The sequence below is a fragment of the Delphinus delphis genome, chromosome 18 (assembly GCF_949987515.2).
Source record: "Delphinus delphis chromosome 18, mDelDel1.2, whole genome shotgun sequence".
Classification (NCBI taxonomy): Eukaryota; Metazoa; Chordata; class Mammalia; order Artiodactyla; family Delphinidae; genus Delphinus; species Delphinus delphis.
This window is the reverse complement of record NC_082700.1, coordinates 8428606-8448366: the sequence shown is the minus strand read 5'-3', so window position 1 is coordinate 8448366 and position 19761 is coordinate 8428606. Positions and strand designations below refer to the sequence as shown.

Here is a 19761-nt window from a genome sequence, read left to right as displayed (position 1 = left end):
GGTAAAACGGTCTGACGATATGTCAATTCCTCATGCAGACTTGCATTAGCAATACAGGCACACCACAGTCTCGATTCACACTGTTCCCACAGCAGAATCATTTCGTCAGTTAATCCCCACCTGAAACCTCAGAAGTACTTTGAGCGCTGGGGAAAACGGGCTCCTATTCAAGCAGAAAGCTAAACTGGCAAATGTGCATCTGAAGCTTTGGTGGGCTTCTATTTCATTCCAGGAGGTAGTTCTGGAATTCCCTTCAGCTGCTCTGGCCAGCCATCCCACCACTCCTCTCCTTTGCTTCTTCACTCCAGCTACACACTTTCTGCTTGACATACCTTTTCCTCCCAATCCTGCCAACACACCTTCTCTTTCAAAGACGTTTCACAAATCCGACTTGTACCACAAAACCTCCCTTAACCAAATAAAAGGGAAACAGTTCTTTTCCTCACCCAATTACATTCTGGGATGCAATCACTACGAGCTCTCAGACTGGAAAGGGATGGAAATATTTAAATATGTATCTATATGAGTGGAGGTTTTTTTTACTGTATAACGTCTCCGTTTAAAGTATCGATATCGGGCTTCCCTGGTGGCGTAGTGGTTGGGAGTCCGCCTGCCAATGCAGGGGACACGGGTTCGAGCCCTGGTCCAGGAGGGTCCCGCATGCCACGGAGCGGCTAGGCCCGTGCACCACAACTGCTGAGGCCCACGCACCTGGAGCCCGTGCTCTGCAACAAGATAGGCCACCGCAATGAGAGGCCCGCGCACCGCAGTGAGGGGTAGCCCCCACTCGCTCCAGCTGGAGGGGACCCGCGCACGGCAGCGGAGACCCAACGCAGCCAAAAATAAAATAAATAGAAAATAAATTTTAAAAATAAATAAACAAAATAAAGTATCGATATTATTTCTGTGCCAGCTTTATCGCTATAGGTTTATCTACTTAAATAATCCTCATTATTAAGGAGCTTTTTAAGAGCTTGTTCACATGCTGATGTGTCTTCCTGAATACTGTATGTGGTGGATACATAATTATAACTTTAAGTTATAATTCAGAGAATTGAGTGCACAAGACAATATGGGCGTAAGGTTTACAGTATTGTTTTATGACAAATTAGGGGCATGTCTGCCTTACTTTCTTATGTGATGACAAACCACCTGCCATGACTTATTGTTACAGAGCACTCTGCGGCATTCTGAAGTAGTTACTGCCATGCCTGGCAGACCACAAAAGTTAATACAACTTCCAGAAGTTTCCTCATGTAAGGGCAGGGAGGAGGCATTGGGAGAATCTGATTCAACTAGCCTAATGGGACAGACTTTGAACTAGCACAAAAACACAGAAAAATATGTCATCATCAAGTTGCCTAAGACTAGGAGAAATTTTCTCCTAGAGCCATTTATAGAAGTACACATGGGCCTGGAAAGCACACTGCCCTCCCTAGAAGGTAGGAAGAAAAGCGAGAGCAGGTCCTGTCTGTCCAAGCAGGACCAAACCATGCATGGCTATGGATGCAACAAAAAGCAGCTAACAGAGATCATCTTGAACCTTAAGAAGTGTTCTGTTTGGGGGCTTCCCTGGTGGCGCAGTGGTTGAGAGTCCGCCTGCCGATGCAGGGGACACGGGTTCGTGCCCCGGTCTGGGAAGATCCCACATGCCACGGAGCGGCTGGGCCCATGAGCCGTGGCCGCTGAGCCTGCGCGTCCGGAGCCTGTGCTCCACAACGGGAGAGGCCACAACAGTGACAGGCCTGCATACCACCAAAAAAAAAAAAAAAAAAAAGCTGTGGGGCTCGCCCGATGCTTTCAGGATAAAGCCCAGACCCTTCAGCAGCTCATGAACGCTCCTTATGACCTGACCCCATTTGTCTATGGCTACCGTCTATCACTCTCCTTCTGGGACCCTGTGATCCAGCTGTCGCTCCCTGAACCCATGAATTTCATACCTCCCAGCATCTGATCGTGATCTTCCCTCTGCCCTCCTCCCTTCTTTTCTGTGGCATCCTTCAAGTTCAAATGTCACAGCCTCTTAGAAGGCTCTGCCTTCTTCCACATAAAAAGATGAATCACTTTATCCTCTGCATGATTATTTATGTCAGTATCCCTGAGTCCAAGCAAAAGGCCTGGCACAGACAGAATATTTATCTAATCAGCATTTTTCTTCTCTGTGACTTCCTTATATCTCTCCTTTCATCAAAGCCAGCTGTCTCTGACTGTAAGGCCCACAGAAGGCTGGAGGTAGGCCTGCCGAGTGTGCTCTATCCAGCCCAGTGCCCTACTAAGGAGGCATCTAATAATTTATAAGAAGAGAAGGGGAAGACTGTTGATTCACTTGCAGGCACTGCCTGAAGCCCATTCAGGCATGACTGACTGGGGTGACGCTCCAAGTACATCCACCATAAGCATCATGATGAAATCTTCGGGTTCAGAACGTTTTTTCTACTAAGGCAATCAATTTCTCCAAATGGGAAACGGCGGCATCCCTCTCGTGGAAAAAGACCCTGATCAGTAAAGAATTAAATTAGCTCAGTAATCTCACGGAGAATGGTTTCCTTCCAATTTGGCAAAAGTGGCTGGAAGGTTTCAAAGTAAAGTTAAATTCGACGAATGTAGGAATAAGTTAATACTTTTCTATAAAGAGTAATCTTTGACAGTGTTCACTGATTGAAAACAAAAACAAAAAACCCTACCACAGAAATATTCCCTGAAGTTGGCTGATTACTACATAATTATTTCACTGTCACTTCATTGTGAGTTTCATGGACTCATCGGCCCTGAATTCTGTGAACACAGGTTAAATCCACTCCAAGAAAACAGGTGAGGATCACGGAAGGAAAGAGACTTTATAGCTGAGGGTGGATGAGGAGTTACCGCTTGGAGTGAAAGAAAGAACCTCCGAATACAAAAACATTGTTACTGCTTGCTGGGGGCTGATCCAAGATGGGATAAATGCTTAGTTAAGTTTGGCCATAAGCCTCCCACACCCATTCAGGTAATTTTATTCACTCTGTCAACATTTGACTCTTGATTAACAAGAGCCAGTGTGCCCCGAAAGGTCTGGGGAATATAATGACGAACACGCAGAGGATTCTTATCCCAGGAGGGACCTAGACCACAAAGCACGCTTACACAACAACGTGGCCATTGCTACAATGGGGGTATGTAGAAAGGGCAGGGGAAGTGGGGCAATCAAAGAAGACTTCACCCTGAAGGTGACAACTGAACTCACGCTTGGGAGAGGACTTTGGCTCAGGTCCAAAAAACACGTGCTTATGGTTTAATTCATGGGACACTTACAGGAAAGGCTGCGACTGTAGCACATACTAATACCTTGTTGTATTAGCAGTCACTCCACACAACGCTGAATTTGAAAGGAAGGTATTTCAACTTGGACCTCTTCAGATGGTTTATTTTCTGAAGTTCCAGAAACATACTTCTTTACCAAAGTGTCTGCTATAGGGAGTGGTAAAGACCAGATATCCACGGCAAGAAGATGTCACAAAGAGACTCCAGGACTCGTTGGCCCCTGTCCTATTGTCTTGGCAATGAGCAAGCATGATAAAACCATTAACTCAAAGAGGAATTTAGACAAGAATCCATTAGATAAATTCATAATAATAATGGCTACCATTTATCAAGCAATTACAATAGTGAGGCTGTATACTAAACATTTCATAAACATTAACTCATTTAATTAGTCAGGCTTTATGGTAGGCATATTAAATATACATGTATACTTTTTATTTATGAAGATATATATGATGTATATTAAAACCTTTCTACAGAATCAGAGTTGAAGCACCTTAGGCTCAAGGTCACATAGCAAGTTAGGGGCTAAGGCAAAGCCCATGTTCATAACTATCCCAAATCATACAGAAAAAGTAAATCAAACAAGCTTAAATCAATTGTTTCCATACTTTGTATCAATCAAAATTAATGAATCCAATGGGAAAAGGCAGAAGAATAAAAAAGAGACAAAAATGAAGTAAAACATGGTTCCTCCGTGTAGGAAAAGGATCCACGTTTAAGAATCCCAGTTCTATGTTGCCTCCCTGCACGGAGGTTGAACCTCTCCTTACACCAGAACACAATGAAGAACTAGGTTTGCATAATGGGCCTTGTTCCTTTGTGCCACGTGACCAGCATTGCATCATTTCCTTCAGCAGCAGGGCTCCGTGAAGAGTGTGATTCACTTCTGTTTTCAGCAAGAGAAAAATACAAGCAAATAAAACGGGATGACACTCCTGGCTGGCTCTTCTGGATGTGGCTTACTTTCCACTTACAAGGAAGGAGATGGAAGCTTGGACTCAAGCTCTGAGCACACATGACTTTGCCAGCCCAGCACCATCAAGCCTGGGTTGTTCTTTGCCGTTAGTAGAACCCTGTCCAGAAAGAACGTTCTAACCTCCTCTCCATTGTGTGGGTCTATAGCAGAAACTTCATGGAAACGCTGCTGAATACATGAGCCGAGTAGACATCTTTCAGTATAACACACAGTCCAATCAGACAGACTGAGATGGGACGGATGGCCTAGGAACAGTATCTACAACTTCTCTTTATCTTTTTCCCAGAGCCTGAAGAGTACTTTCATTCTCCTGGCCCAAGAAGTGACAGTCTCTGAGTCAATCCCTAAAACAAGGGCCTTATCTGGCAGAACAATATGATATTTAATGAGCTCATTGGGCCAGTTTGATGACTGTTATTTCGTGTATAAGGGACACTTGAGAATTGTTGAGTGGGCCTTCCATCATTGGAGTGTGGACACTCCATGAGTAGTTAGATCCTCTGCCTGAGTTCATTTATTTTATTAGCAGATAATGACACTTAGATCGTGGTCTTTTACTTAACTTTAGGCCAGCTTTTCCTTAATTTCTGCGTCATGCCCGTCAAATCCAGACTCTTCAAATCTCAGCAGCATGGAAATGCAGGGTAGTAGGTGTTACTCCTTTTACCTTAAAGTGCAGTCCCAGCATTACAATAGCCCTCCATCCCACCCCTGGGCCATGACTGTGATTACAGAGCGTGGGTCAGAGATGGAGTCCATTTCTGCATTCTACAGAACTCTTAAACCTACCAAAACAAACGCTTTGGATATACATGGTCAAGACAATGAATTCAGATGATGACTTTGAGCTCATAATGACACTTTAGTTATTCGGGGTGCTTGCTACCATAGACATCGCGCCAACCCTGCCTGTGGAAACCTCACCCTCAGTGCCAGCACACAGTTAAAAGAACAAAGGTGGAGGTCCTCACTCAAGGATGTGGCAAGGACCAGAGCGTCCTGGAAAGGCGGCCAAGTGGTGGCAGCAGAACGTCTGGAGAGGAAGAGTTTTGGTGCTCCAGATGGGAGGTGATGAAGACCTGGAACAAGGCTGTGGCAGAGGTGATGGTGACAGAGATCCAGATGCGGAAAGGGAAGCACAAGAAGTCTCAGCCATGTTTTGAACGAAACGACAAAGAAGGGTTGAAAAGGACTCAGTTTCTTGCCTGGGCCTGACCAAGAGAGAAACTGCAGCATCTGTGATGAGGACAATGAGCACAATTAGGGACCTGAAGGAGAGAAATGAAGTCATAGCTTCACCGGGCTGCTGAGAAAAGATCCAGCTTTGGAGATGAGCATCAGCAAAGCAGGGAAATAACAGAGAAAAGCCGGCCTTCGGGGTCAGCGAGCGATGTTTACGTACAAACTATAGTCACTAAGGGGCTTCCCTGGTGACGCAGTGGTTGAGAGTCCAACTGCTGATGCAGGGGACACAGGTTCGTGCCCCGGTCCGGGAAGATCCCACATGCCGTGGAGCGGCTGGGCCCGTGAGCCATGGCCGCTGAGCCTGCGCGTCCGGAGCCTGTGCTCCGCAGCGGGAGAGGCCACAACACTGAGAGGCCCGCGTACCGCAAAAAAACAAAAAAAACAAAACTATAGTCTCTCTTACTCAGAGATGCATTTCATCTTTCATGGGGTTGGTTCCTGGTCATATTTGATTGGAATTATTGATTTATGTAGGTCTCCTTCACTAGACAATCCTTAAGAGCAGGAACTTGATCCATGTCCAGCTTAAAGTCATCTCTGGGTATTAGACTTTAGTAGGGTTTTGTTGGGGTTTTTTTCTGCTGTCTACACAGATTGTATTCAAAGGCTGGATGCAACAGGTCAATCAGAGTGTCAAAGAATGAATTTTTCCTATTTTCAGGAAGAAACATGCATTCCAGAAGTTCCCCCAGCAACTGAATCACAGTTGCAAGCTTGCACTGAGGGCTGAACAAGCGAGGACCTGCCTCTTTCAAACATTCTGGTGGGGAATCATCACAGAAGGGGGCTGGGCATGACTCCTGCTGGGCTGCCAACAGGAATAGAGGCTCCAGAGCCAGAAGCAAATCGAATCCAGGTGCCAGTACTTATTCACACACTTCCCTTGGGCAAGTCTCTATGTGTGTATTAGTTATTTGCTTTAGGTTTCTTCATTTATGAGATGAGATTTGCCTCAGTAGGATTTGATTTAAGTTTAAATGAGATAGTGCTTAGCACACTGGCTGAAACACAGCCAATTCTTCTTATTGGACCATTGCAAGATTAGCTTATGGGGGCCGTGGATAGGTAAAGTGAGTCAGGCTGAGGCCTTTTCAAATTAGTAGCTGAATCTGAACAATGAGATTGAAATCTAAACCTCATTGGAAAATACTGACATTTCTACCTAAGTGGAAATATCTGAAAAGAGGAAAACATTTTGTCATTCTCGGGCAATGACAAGATTAAGGGTATTTCATCTACTACTGTCGGATGGCCCTCAAATTAATACTGCATTTGTTCATTTTAATCTAACAACAGATTTTAATAAACCTATTACATTCCTTTGTTTTTTTTCTCTTTCAGCTGAGAACTGGGTACAATCTTCAAGGGCTCAAGTTTCTGATCTAGTAATATTCTTCCTTACAATTTGCTTTAAAAAAAAAAAAGCAGACTCAAGTTCTTATTGAATGGGCATAAGAAAGAAAACGTCAGAAAATTCTCCTCTTTCTGAAACTGGAGGCAAAGAGAGAATTTTTATTTTGAGTGCTCTCGAACTCTTTGCCACTGCTTCTTGACAAATACCACTGAGGTAACTTAGTAGGAATTACATGTCAATATACTTCTGCTCCTACCTGAGGTTCATCAATTTCACCTACTGCTAATCAATATCTTTATATTACAAATAATGATGAGAGGTAGCATAATTTAGTGTTTATCCTAGAGTCTAGGTTTGATTCCCGGCTCTGTCACTTACAAATGGTATAGGCCAAGTTGGGTCATGGTGAAGATTTGAGGAAATGATGCAGGTAAAGCATTTAAATCAGCACTCATACGTCATGAGGGCTTATAAATACCAGCTACTATTATTGCATTTAATGAGATGTTATATAACAACAGGTGGTGATTAATAGTCATCTAGCATTGTACAGTTTATATTTTATGGGGGTTGTTATTGGTTGCTACCCTTTTCTCTTGGTAAAAGAGTATTCTGTTCAGGTAGCAGGTAGAAGTCTTGTCCAACAGAAGGTGGACCCACCCCAGGGCAGGGTATGCATAACGATTTGTCGAAGCCAAGATGGTAATTCCATTCAGCTTTGCCAGTAATTGGCATGTGACCCGATTCCAGTCAGAGGAATGCAAGAGGAAGTTTGCTGGGGTTTCCAGCAAAATCTTCTCCTTCCTGCCAGAAGACAGACCTAAACTGGGCCTCATTCCTTCCTCTTAAGTGAAGCAAAGATATTTGGAACTAAGGTGGCCATTTTGTAATCATGCAGTGACAAGTCTAAAGATTGAATGGTCTGGGTCCTCCAGCTTCTAAAGCCATTCAGAACCTCCCAGCTCCATCCAGGCTGTGGTTAGGCAAGCTAATTAAGCCTTTATTCTTTCAGCCATTATAAAGTTATCTATTACGTATAGCGAAAGCATCCTAAAACGACACATTTCAAATTACTAGATGGCAAAGTTCGTTCTATGTATTAATCATACCATTATGGCATTATGGTATTTTGAGTTGTGACAAGAAGGATTTAGGATTTAGAAATGAAAGTCACTGATCTTCAGAATCCTACACAGTAGTTTCCAATTTATATATATATTTTTTCCTTTTTTCTTAAATAAGTAAAGCAGTTGACTAATTACAATGATCATAATTTGAATTTCAACTTCTTTGCCCTAAGAAAATGGTACTAATCACTGAAATGGCAAATAGAACAGTTAACAAGAGAAAGAAAAGAAGCTAAGGTAAAACAGATTTTTGGATATTTAAACTGTGATAGAATCTTCATTCTCATTCATAATTGTGACCTTTCTTAAAGTTCAAGCACTTAAATTGTTAGCTAAAAAAAATAGTTTTTTTCAGTTGAAAATGGGCCACGTTTTAAAACACCTTCAAAACTGATACCTCAGTTGGCATAAACTAGGATTAACTTTCCCATAATGAATAAGGACTGGGGGTTTGTTTAGTAAATGGAATGCAAAATGAGAAGGCTAAAATGTCTCATTTTCCTATTTGCTTGCAATTGTATTCAGTCAAGTAAAACAGAAAAGAGCACAGGTTGTCTTAGAAGAAAAGATGAGGACAGGCCTCAGGGCCACTATCAAATCATGAGGGAAGGGAGACCAAACACCCAGTGTGGCCCAACAGGGGGTGGGCTTCTCTATAAACTCCCCAAGGAAGCTGCGATTCTCATTAGAAAAACAGAAGATCAATATAGAGGTAGGGGATGAAGAGGTACAAAGTATTAGGCATAAAAAAAGCTACAAGGATATATTGTATAACCCAGAGAATATAGCCGGTTCTTTACAAGAACTACAAATGGAGTGTAGCCTTTAAAAACTGTGAATTGCTACATTATACACCTGCAACATATAATATTGTACATCAACTATACTTCAATTAAAAAAAGGAAAAGTAAAAGATTAATTCTGGGGCGCTGAAATAGTACAAGTGATGCTAAGGCTACGTCCATGTTGTCATTCAACCGCAAGGCCTCATTTTTAGTGGAGATTTGTTAAAAATGTGGTTTTCAAAAACTAAAAGTTGAAAAGCAGGGTTTTTTTTCCCTAAGAAAAACTGCAATTTATCTTCTCATTGGTGCTCCAACCTGCAAACTTTAAACTTGCTGCTTATAATTTGCTAAAGTCATAAGCAGTATGCTTATCTAGAGCAACTTTTCTAGTTTTACAATTCTTTAAAGCTCTCACAGAGCTTTCTACCTAGCTGCAGGCATTAAGTAAAGGTGAACAGTATGATAAACCAAACGATGTTGCAGACAGTTTTTTGTGTGTGTGTGTTTTTTGTTTGTTTGTTTGTTTTGCGGTACGGGGGCCTCTCACTGTTGTGGCCTCTCCCGCTGCGGAGCACAGGCTCCAGACACGCAGGCTCAGCGGCCATGGCTCACGGGCCCAGCCGCTCCGCGGCATGTGGGATCTTCCCGGACCGGGGCACGAACCCGTGTCCCCTGCATCGGCAGGCGGACTCTCAACCACTGCACCACCAGGGAAGCCCTCAGACAAATTTTTTAATAGCATCTTGCATCCTTACGAACTACTTTATTTCAACATATCTTAACTGAAACACGATATCTACCAAAACCTAGGAGTGTATCCTCTGGCTGTACAATCCTATGTTATAAAACCTCCAGAATGCCAGCAGTCTCCATAAACACCATATCTTACGGTGCAGAAAGAAATGCCCAGCTCTGGATCAAGAATGCCACACTTCAGATTGGAGACAACCCTGTTCAAATTCACTGAGTCAGACACACAGTCACTTCGCTGTAAAAATAACAATAGAAAGAACCCGATAGGCTGACAACTTTTTCTTATTCGGAATACTGAAGAGCGAGCTAGTCCAAGAAACTGACCAAGCTTAGAAAGTCAGAGACTGATCTCTACTTATCAGTCAAGTCCAAGAATGTACAGCTCACCCTCCTTTGGTCTGGCTTTAATGGGACAGGAGGAATAACCGACAATTATTACGACGTTTACATAAACCTCTTTTTTCAGTGGAGGCATTCAAAACCCTTCATACAAAACAGCTAGAGACAGTGTCAGCTTTGCTCCCTTCACACAAGGAAGTAAGGGAAGGAGACGATCAAGGTCACACACAGAAAATTAACAGAAAAACAGGGAAGGAAAACCTAATCTTGTATTTGCACAATTGAACATTTTATTGATTTGACGGTTACATAATAAATCATCTTACTGATTTGAACCCTTCCCACATAAATATAACATTCAAATGGAATTTTACTAAAGTATTGCCCTAGTTAATCTAATACCCTCTCCTTTTCATGGCTGCCAAAATATATATTTACCTGTTTAAATCCAGACTCAAAGAAGCCAACCTAGTGTTTCTTAAGCTGAGGACAAAAAAATTTAATGGAGATTTAATTGTATATTTCCATAATGTTATGCTTGTGGCATTAGCCGAGAAATACTAGAAATTTCAAAGCTGTCTTCCACTGCTAAACTACTTTGCACTTTGCAATTGATTGAGAACAGCAGAGGCAGTTAGAGTTGTATATCAAATTAGAGTTGATAAAAGCCCTTAATGTAGATCTGAATGTCTTCTTGGAAAAGATTTCAACTCCCTTAAATTGACATGACAACAAGTCCTTACAGTAGCATAAAAAGTACTGGCTGGAATATTATGGCTTTGGCTTAAATTTCCATCTGCAGCTCATCAAATGACTAAACAGTAGAAAGGAATTAAACCAAAATCAGACTCATTACAGAGCCTGATATGCTGGCAGAATATAAACTTTCACTACTTAGCATCTGGAGTTTTGGATGACTAACACTTAAATGCTTGTGCTTGTATGTTCTGTAAAAAGAAGTGTTTGTAAGAACATAGGTGAGATATATGATCATTAAACAACGTACAGAATATATAATTCACATATACACATACATACACATTCCTTCTCTCTAATCCCCCAAATATGCCGAAGAGTGAGGGGCCCACTCCAAATGAAGTCTAATGGCTTTAAACGAGTCCCACGCCAAAATTCTGATAAACATCGTAACTCTTCTTCACATTTGTCTAAGGTAAAGAATGCCTATCTGAAACCCTTGCTCTCCCAAATACTGACATCTGGTCAAGTGTTCCTGAGTAAATAATTTACATCTCCTTTTCTCCTTCAGCCACCCTGCTAGGAGGAAGACTGGAAAACGTCCTCACAGGACTCTGCCTGCAAACACCAGGCTTCCAATAGTTCTCTGAGGCAGTGGAAGTACAAATCCAGACTGTTAAAGTCAACAGAATCTATCAAACACATCCTCCCAAATAAAATTCTCCGGGGCACACAGTGCCTCTGAAATATCACTGGATCCTCTCCTAGTCCTGGGAGCTTCTGCACTAATAGTCCTGAATTCTGACTCTAATAAGGAAGGAAGAAGGTGGGATCCAGGTCTGATTCAGCTATGAAGCTCTCAAAGCAGAGTGTCTAGGACACAGAAGGTGCTCAAGAAAGAAGTAATGCATAGCGTTTGCCTTGCGTCTTTGACACTGTCAAGCAGCAAGACATTATGAGGAATAACCAAGAAAAGCTGATGGTAAGGTAGTAAGTTTTTGAGTATAAGGCAGCATTGAAAAGTAAGCAAAGATGTTCTAATGGAAAAGGCTATTCCCACTGCTCCTCCAAAATTGGGAGATACATTTCAACTCAAAGAAAGAGCATTCTTTTATTCATATAGCCAACAGCTCTACAATGGAATAACACTGAAATGAATATGATGAATGGGATCTATCAAATGAGAGAGATTAGTAAGAAAAAAAAAGAGATAAAGCTGTGTACTATCTTATCCATCAATGCCCCTCTCCAGGAAGTCGGTGTCTGCTAAACCTTCTGCACTGGGGTCATCTGCAAATAGTGGGTGATTCCCAAAAGGCACCATATTGCGAAAAAGTAGAAATGTTTAAGTGTTTTAAAAAAGAGGACTAAGAAATGCTAGGGTACAAATAAATTCGGGAATTTTTAATACATATGTTTTTTTGGATGGACTCACCTCCGTATATCTTATGTGATAAATGCCCAGGTATACTGCACTTAGAAAGTCCCATTCAAAGGTCAAGACCACGTACTAAGATCATTATTTGTTCATTTGATCTGAAATCTCACAAAATATACCTATGTGATGCCGTATGGGTATCTCATACCACAGAAGCTGAGCTTCGGGAGAATTAAGCCTCTTCATCCCAAACCAGGAACATTTAAGAAGAAGCTAGTTTATTCAGAATCAATGCATCTCATTCATCAAATGAGGTAATGTGGTGTCTGAAGGCGCTGAGCAAACTACAAGGCACTAAATAAATTTAAGGCTTAGTACTAACAAAGAACCTGCACAAAAGGCTTACATTCAGGGCTGTCAATCTATAGAACACCTCCAACACAAGGAAAATGCCATTTCTCATCAGCCCAAACTTACTTCTGAGCCCAGCACATTCTGAATATCTCACCGGGCTCAAAAATATAGATGTAACTAATAAGATGATCAGGACACATGGAATCCATTCAATTCCTTGAACTGTACCCAAAAGTGAACTAGTGAGTCACGGGCATTACACTGTTTTGAAACAGATGTCTTTTAAATAAAGGGCATATTTGCATGTTATATCAGTTGAAACATCTCAATACTGGCAACTTTCTCAAATATCCTGGGCTGTTCCCACATTGTAAAAATATCCAGGTCATTTCTCCTCCTTGCCTACTGCCGTTTGCCTTTCTGACTATTTCAGTTCTTGTTGGCAACTTCTGCAAGCAGCAGGCAAAAGTAGGCAAAGAAGTTGAAATTGAATCATTTTGTGTGGCCAGTCTCGTGGGGGGTTTTATGGTGGCGGAAACCAGAGCTATCAGGTAAAATGAGATACCCGAATTATAGACAGATTTCCATCATCCCTGGAAATAGTCTCCCTGTTCTCACTGCTGAAGATAATTAGGGGTTTGCTACTGTTTCCCAAAAAGAACACAACAGAGCAGAGAAACCCCAACAAGATAAGCAAAGGACAATTCTAAAAGAAGACCATTAATATATTCTTATTTATTCGAGCTGTTTAAGTATTTACATGTATTTTTAAAAATGGGGGCAATCAACATAAAATATTCTACCAGAAGAAACGTACCTTTTTACTATAATCCTGTGTGTGTGTGTGTGTGTGTGTGTGTGTGTGTGAGTGAAATCAAATGACCACAGGGCACAGAACTGGCTGCGTATATTTAATAATGAGAGTGAAGAGCTGTTAATACTTAGGTCTTTCAAACAGGTCTGTGCTAAGGGGATGGTATTCTCCAGCACTGCGTCTTGAGAGAGATGGTGGGGCAGGGGGCAGTTTCAGAGGTAGACAGGGAAGGAGGAGGCGAAGAACTGGGAGTGTCATCAGCCAGCAAGAAGGTACGTACCCGCAAAGCACTAAATTCCCCAAAGTGTTCTCGATCCTTTGCTCATTCTCTGGGTGATTTTTAAAAATGAGATTATCAGCTGGATTGGGGGAGGGGCTCATGGCACCTACTACCATCCTGGCTTTGAGCAAACCACTTATTCAACTCTTTTTCATTTTTCTCATTTTCATCTGTAAGATGTAGATAATACGTAACCTTGCAGGGTTACTGGAAAGAGTAAAGATAATAAACAGAGTGGTCATATGGCCTCCTTTGCCCAGGGCAGTCCCCGTTTATGCCTAGTGTCCCAGCATAATTATTAACTTTCACTCTTAAAGGTGCCTCAGTTTGGACAAATAGTGATGTGGTTTGCCCTACGTATAATTTACCAAGCATAACATTTGACACAGGGTGGGCCCTCAGGCACTGTGGCAGCTACTGCTATTCTAGATTCTAGGATTGTTCATGTATTTCAACCAAAAAAAAAAAAAAAGCCAAACCAAAAAAAAAAAAAACCCAAAAAACAAAAGCAAACACAAACCTCAAATTTTCCTCCATCATAAACCCAGGATACATCAACTTTTTCTACTTAGAAAGAGCAGGTATTGACCTGGGGTTCCGTTGCTCACAACTTTGGCAGAGGTGACCGTGGCTACAGGAACACGGGAGTAACTCTCCTCTAAGTGCCTGGGACAGTGCTGGGCGCTCCCCACTGTTAGAAGAATGAGGTGGGTGTGCTTGCACATTTTATTTCCAGACATCAAGACCATATGAATTTCCAACTTGAGCTGTACTGCTCTGCTGGACTTAAGGCAACTTGGTTAACGTCTTTAGTTTTCTACTTCTTTAAACCAACTCTACAAAACTAACTGAACTAACATCTTGAGATTTTTCTTAAGGCTTTCTCATAGCATCTTTGCAGTATCCTGGTGACATAAATAGGGATCAATGCATACTGTTCTGCAGTGAATCGGACATGTTTTCAATCCTTACTTGAACGTGGTTTCTTTTCGTCCCCAGAGCTTACCATATACTAACCAGCATTTCTATGTTGGACAGAAATACTGTCCTTACCACCATGATCTATCTCACTACAACATATCTGAAAAATGCCACACCCAATTCTTCCAATAAAGCAAGTTTTTCTATAGCACCATGAGTCATTTTATAATGTACAGCAGTCCCTTCCAAAACAAGGCCAGGGGCTTGTTCAGTTCCCCAGAGCAGTTTGTCAATGGAATTCTCATTCCCTGGAAGCGTTAACAGGCATTCAAAGATTTCTCTCTATGGGGTAGCAAGGTTTGTCAGCATTGTAGGAAAGATACAAACTGTCCTGCCCTGGAAAGATGGAGATGTTGAATGGACCCTGAATGCCCCTTCATCCACTGGGCCCCGTGTTCACTGGCTATTACGGGGTGGATAGAAACCCAAGGAATGCCGGTTAGACGTTTCAGATCGGCAGGAGAGCCTACCCAGCAGCTCTGTGCATCAATACAAAGCAAGCCCTCCTCTCCTGTGAACTAGCTTGGAACTATCTGCTCTAAACATTTTCTGTAGTAAACCTGAAAGGTCAAGGTGACTTTCTGCCACCGAGAATACTCCCAGGCCATCTCCCACGCTGCTGGAAGGTATGTACTTAGGGAAGGTAGGCACAGTCCACTAGAAGCTGAGGTGGGAAAAGGGGTAAAGATAAAAAGTAAATCTAGAAAAAAGAAGGGCCCAAAGCAGGGGCTGTAGTGAATGTTGACTATTCAGGGAATACTCCAGAGAGGCTGTCAATGCTAAGGTGAAAAATGGTCTAAGTTTGGTTTTAAGTGGGTTTAGAATAAAGGGAAGCAGTGGAATACATTAATATTATTTTAAAATTTATTGAGATTCACAATGCGCCAGATATTGTGCTAAGTACTTGACATCTTAATGCCTCATTTACTCCTGTGAGGTATCCATTATTATTGCCTCCATTTTACATATGAGAAAATTGAGGCAGAGGGTAGTTAATTGATTTTCCAAGGCCTCACAAATGCAGGAATCAGAGATCTGAACCAGGCCTGTTTGGCTCTGCAGCTTGTGTGTTCTAGGTGAGGGCGTGCCAGGTTAGGGGGCTGACATGTGTACGGGCATGGACTGGAGAGCAAGTTAGTGAAATGCAGAAAGGGGAGCAGATTAACTATGGCTGGAACAGATAAACAACATGAGAGAATACGAACAAGGAATTCAAAGAGGGTCCTGTATGGTGGTCCCTGACACTCGGGGGCAGAGGAGGCTGTGATATAGTCTTTGAAAAGCTGGCAGAAGCCTCTCCAGGCTGCTCTATGTCAGGTGAACCATGAGGAGACCTCTGCAACATTCCAGGTTAAACTGAAGAGGGCCCATGGTGGCCACAGCCATGAACATCAAGACGGTGCAGCTGTGAGAATCACTGACCGGCTGGGGAAGGCCTGGGTAAGAGTGGGGAAGAAGCAACAGGACAAGTGTCCAAGCAGATAAGGAAAGCAGTGAAGTCAACAAAGGACATTTTATTTCCAGACATCAAGACCATATGAATTTCCAACTCCATTAAAATGAAAGGGCAGCCTTGACAGGGCAGGCCAGGGAAGAAGGGAGTGTCAAAATGAACAGTGAGGGCTTCCCTGGTGGCGCAGTGGTTGAGAGTCCGCCTGCCGATGCAGGGGACACGGGTGCGCGCCCCGGTCCGGGAAGATCCCACATGCCGCGGAACGGCTGGGCCCGTGAGCCATGGCTGCTGGGCCTGCGTGTCCGGAGCCTGTGCTCCACAACGGGAGAGGCCACAACAGTGAGAGGCCCGCGTACCGCAAAAAAAAAAAAAAAAAAAAAAAAAAAAGAACAGTGATCGAAAAGCTAATATATCTCACCAGGCAATGACTGATATAATTGACTTGTTAATTCTTCAGAGGAGACAAATATATACATAATTACAATGTGCCATTTAAAAAAAAAGACGGAAATCTTAACCTGGAAATACTCACAGAATCATCTTTCCTCTTACTACCACCTTGCAAAGCAGTCAGCCATGGTTATAGTTTGTTTTATTGCTTTTTAATTGTTGTACTTTTATCAATAAGCACCACTACATAATTAGAGGCCTGATTCTCCATTCGGTATGTGGCAGAGTGGGGCTTCCTCACCTCTCAAACTTGTGATGCTGGGCCCACGAGCTGCCGACCCCACGGTGCATCCTCTCAGCCCCGGGGCCCTGAGTAGGCTGAGCATCCGAAGGCTTCTGTTTTTTACTTTGTCTTCCACACAGACAAATTCCTTTCTCTTTTTTGCCACTGAAAATATGTAAAACTGAGAGCTATGCTAGTGTTGCAACAAGCTTAAGGAAGCCTAAGCATAAGGTGTATTTCCTGTTCCTCTTTTAAGAAAGGACTGAAAAACATTCTGACCCCCAAAGGCATGTTAGAGAATCACCAAGTTCACTCTTCTGCGATAAAGAAATTAAGATAGAGGGCAGGTGCTGTGTCTTAGTCACCTTTGTAGCTCCACAGCCTGGCATGTAGTAGGTGTGGAATAAATATTTGCTGAATGAATTGAAAGAATTCAAAATTGTGTCCCAGACACTCTCAAAGTAGAAATGAACAGTCATTTTGAACCATCTCCTGATGTGAAGGGGGGCGGGGAGGGGGATGGAGAGTTTAGGAAGGGTGGAGAGAATATAGACTTTGTCTAGAGTAATTTGAAAATAGACAAAAGGGGAGAAAGATTTTAAAAGAAATCCCATTGGCCTCAGGATTTGTCACAACGTAATTTTCTATCTAATGAGGCAATGACAGAAATTGATGGAAGAAAATAATCTGGCCTTAAAGTATTCAAAATAATGATTCAAAACCACACACTGATGTCAAACAGTAAGTCTCTCCAGATATTGGAAAACTGTTCCATAAAGAACCTTGTATGTCAAATTCTTTTCATTAATCAAAGGATAAAAAGACAAAGAAAATTCACCCTTTGAGTGTGAAGTATTACACAAGTAATGAATCCAAGATAAATGAATTATGACTATAACAAAGGAATGCTGTGTTAGGGTGACAGGATTACTCCCAAATGGCTTCCCACTTGTAGAAAAACAGCTTCAGACAAGCCCCATAGTGTATACAGTGGTGCAAAATGATCTGGAAAAGAAGGTTTCTATGGATATCATTTAGAGATGAATATCCCTGAGTACCTTCAGGCTGAAGGTACTCTGGCTCTTTTCTCAAAGCAATTATGGCACAGGTCCTCCTCCCCGCTTTTGTTTACATAAGAACAATCTTGGCCACAGGTCATTTGTGTAGGAGATAATTAATCTGCAGCTCTTTGAGCACAGGTAGGTTAATTAGTATGCACGGAATACAACATAAATTTTTTTCTTGGAAAATTTTTAAAAATTTTAAACAATTAGGGATCTGTAACACCAGCCGGTCTTTTATCCAAAACAAGTACAAAGGCTGGTTGGTGAAATAAAGAAGACTTTGTTTTTAAACTGTTCAGAAAATACAAGGCATCACTGATCACCTGAAGGCCTCATTTTAATTTGATTCCGGATCCATGATGCCTTAGAGGTTGTCTTTTGGAAATATCTGACTGCAAAAACCTTTAAGTAGGTCAGAAATGGAACTTCAGAAGCCATAACATTCTGATATCCTAATAAATGATTTTATGGTCAGCACCTCACTTGTTTATGTTTCAGAAAAGCACCTTATTGGCACTATAACAAACGTCAGGATTTTTCAAAAAGTCAAATACTGTAACAGCATTCTGAACATCACCCACATGGACAGGGAGAGATCAAATAAACCTGCAAATGCCTCTATAGTCAAAAAAAAAGATGAGTCAGGCTTTGGACTATTAAGTACTTTTTTTTCTTTAGACAATACCCTAATAAAACAATTATGAAGTACTCTGAAACCCTGCCACACCCCTTTGATTAAACCACACTTCACAAAATATTTCGATAAAACCTGAACACATTAAACAAACACCAAGGCAGATGCAGCCTGGACTGCCCCATCCTGCGCTGGCCAGGGTCTGAAGGGCCATCTCACTTGAAAATTTAATCAAACCAAAGCTACTGTAATTCCACCGCAGCCTTTGCACTTCAGGAAAGCTAGTTCAGTCTCTGACATTTTGATTTTCATAGCAGATGGAAGCAAAAAAAACCAAAAAAAACTTCCTCGGCTCACAAGCCTATGCGTCCAGTTGAGATTTCATTTCTCGGACCTTAGGCAACACCCAGCAAACAAAAACAAACAAACGGTTATTTTCTATTACTCACTATTACTCCAGGATTTCAGTAAATATTTGATACTGATCTCAAAGAAGCCGGAGTCCTGCTGGCTGGCCATGTCGGCGGCATACAAAGAGGCTGCTCCTCGGACTGGACCGGGAGCCGCCGGGGGAGCAGGTACCGGGCGTGGAGATGCGCTTGTCACAGGTTAGTGATGTAAGCGGGGTCAGCAGCCGGGAGGGCGGCTCTGCAGATCTACCTCTGGCGCCGGCAGCAAGTCCTCATTTAAAGGACACGGAGGCGCCGGAGAGAGAGATGCTCGGCCGCTCCTCCTCCTTCGGGTCCAGAACTGGCTCCTTATTTGCTGGGGGCTGATCCCGAGCCCTGAGAGGCGGCGGCGGCCACTGCTTTCATTTCTGAGCTGCTATAACCAGCCACGCCCGCTGCCCGCCGCCCACAGGTTCGGCCCGGCAGGTACGGGACCGAGGAAGTCCCCAACTGCCCCGGGAGGGAGGGTCTCTCGGCCGGCCTGCCCGACGCGGCGCAGACAGGCTCCGGCCCCCAGGGCTCCTCCGGGCCGCCGCAGGGCTGAGGGATGGGCTGGGAGGGCAGCCTCCGCCCCCCGGGCTCAACCTGAGCCACTCCTCAGCCCCGACTCAGCCGCGGGAGGGACCTCCCGGCTTCAGCACGGCCGCCGGTGAGCCGCCCGCGGCTGCATCGCTGCGGCTCCCCCGGCGTCTGCCCCCCGAAATCCACACGACCGCGTCGCCGCTGGAAGCCAAGTGGCACCCCTGGATCTGGTTTGCAGCGACGTTTTCTGAAAAGCCCCCTCCGTTCGCCCCGCTGCCGCAGGAAAGCTTGATAACAGGATATCGGCCTGGGCTTTTTCCTCCCCTCCTTTCACGGGCACAGTGGAAGCTGCACTTCGTGCTGCGCCCTCCCAGAAATGCTGTCATTTTGAGGGGCACCCGCTCCCCCGCCCCAACGTGTGCGTCCGAAGGGGACGGTACGAACTGCTTAGGCTTGTTTACCGAATGCCAGGCTCCACAATGGATCTTCAAGCCTGTCTTTTCTAGGAGCCACCGAGCCCAGGAAAGCTTATTTTTATTTGTTATCAAAAGATAAGAAGCAAAGCGTTATATTCCTTGCCG

At 43.3% G+C, this 19761-nt stretch overlaps 1 protein-coding gene across 2 annotated transcripts in view; it reads right to left on the bottom strand.

The window, feature by feature from the left end:
• FRY (FRY microtubule binding protein) overlaps nucleotides 1-19761 on the bottom strand; it is a 328357-nt gene that overhangs the window by 232301 nt on the left and 76295 nt on the right. The window contains exon 1 of one of the 2 annotated variants that reach the window (XM_059995991.1): nucleotides 18659-18763. The exons of the other annotated variant lie outside the window; for it this stretch is intronic. Coding sequence (XP_059851974.1) covers nucleotides 18659-18728 — 70 coding nt within the window. The 5' untranslated portion in view covers nucleotides 18729-18763. Of the gene's footprint in view, nucleotides 1-18658; nucleotides 18764-19761 lie in introns of those variants that run through there. 2 annotated transcript variants of the gene reach the window in all.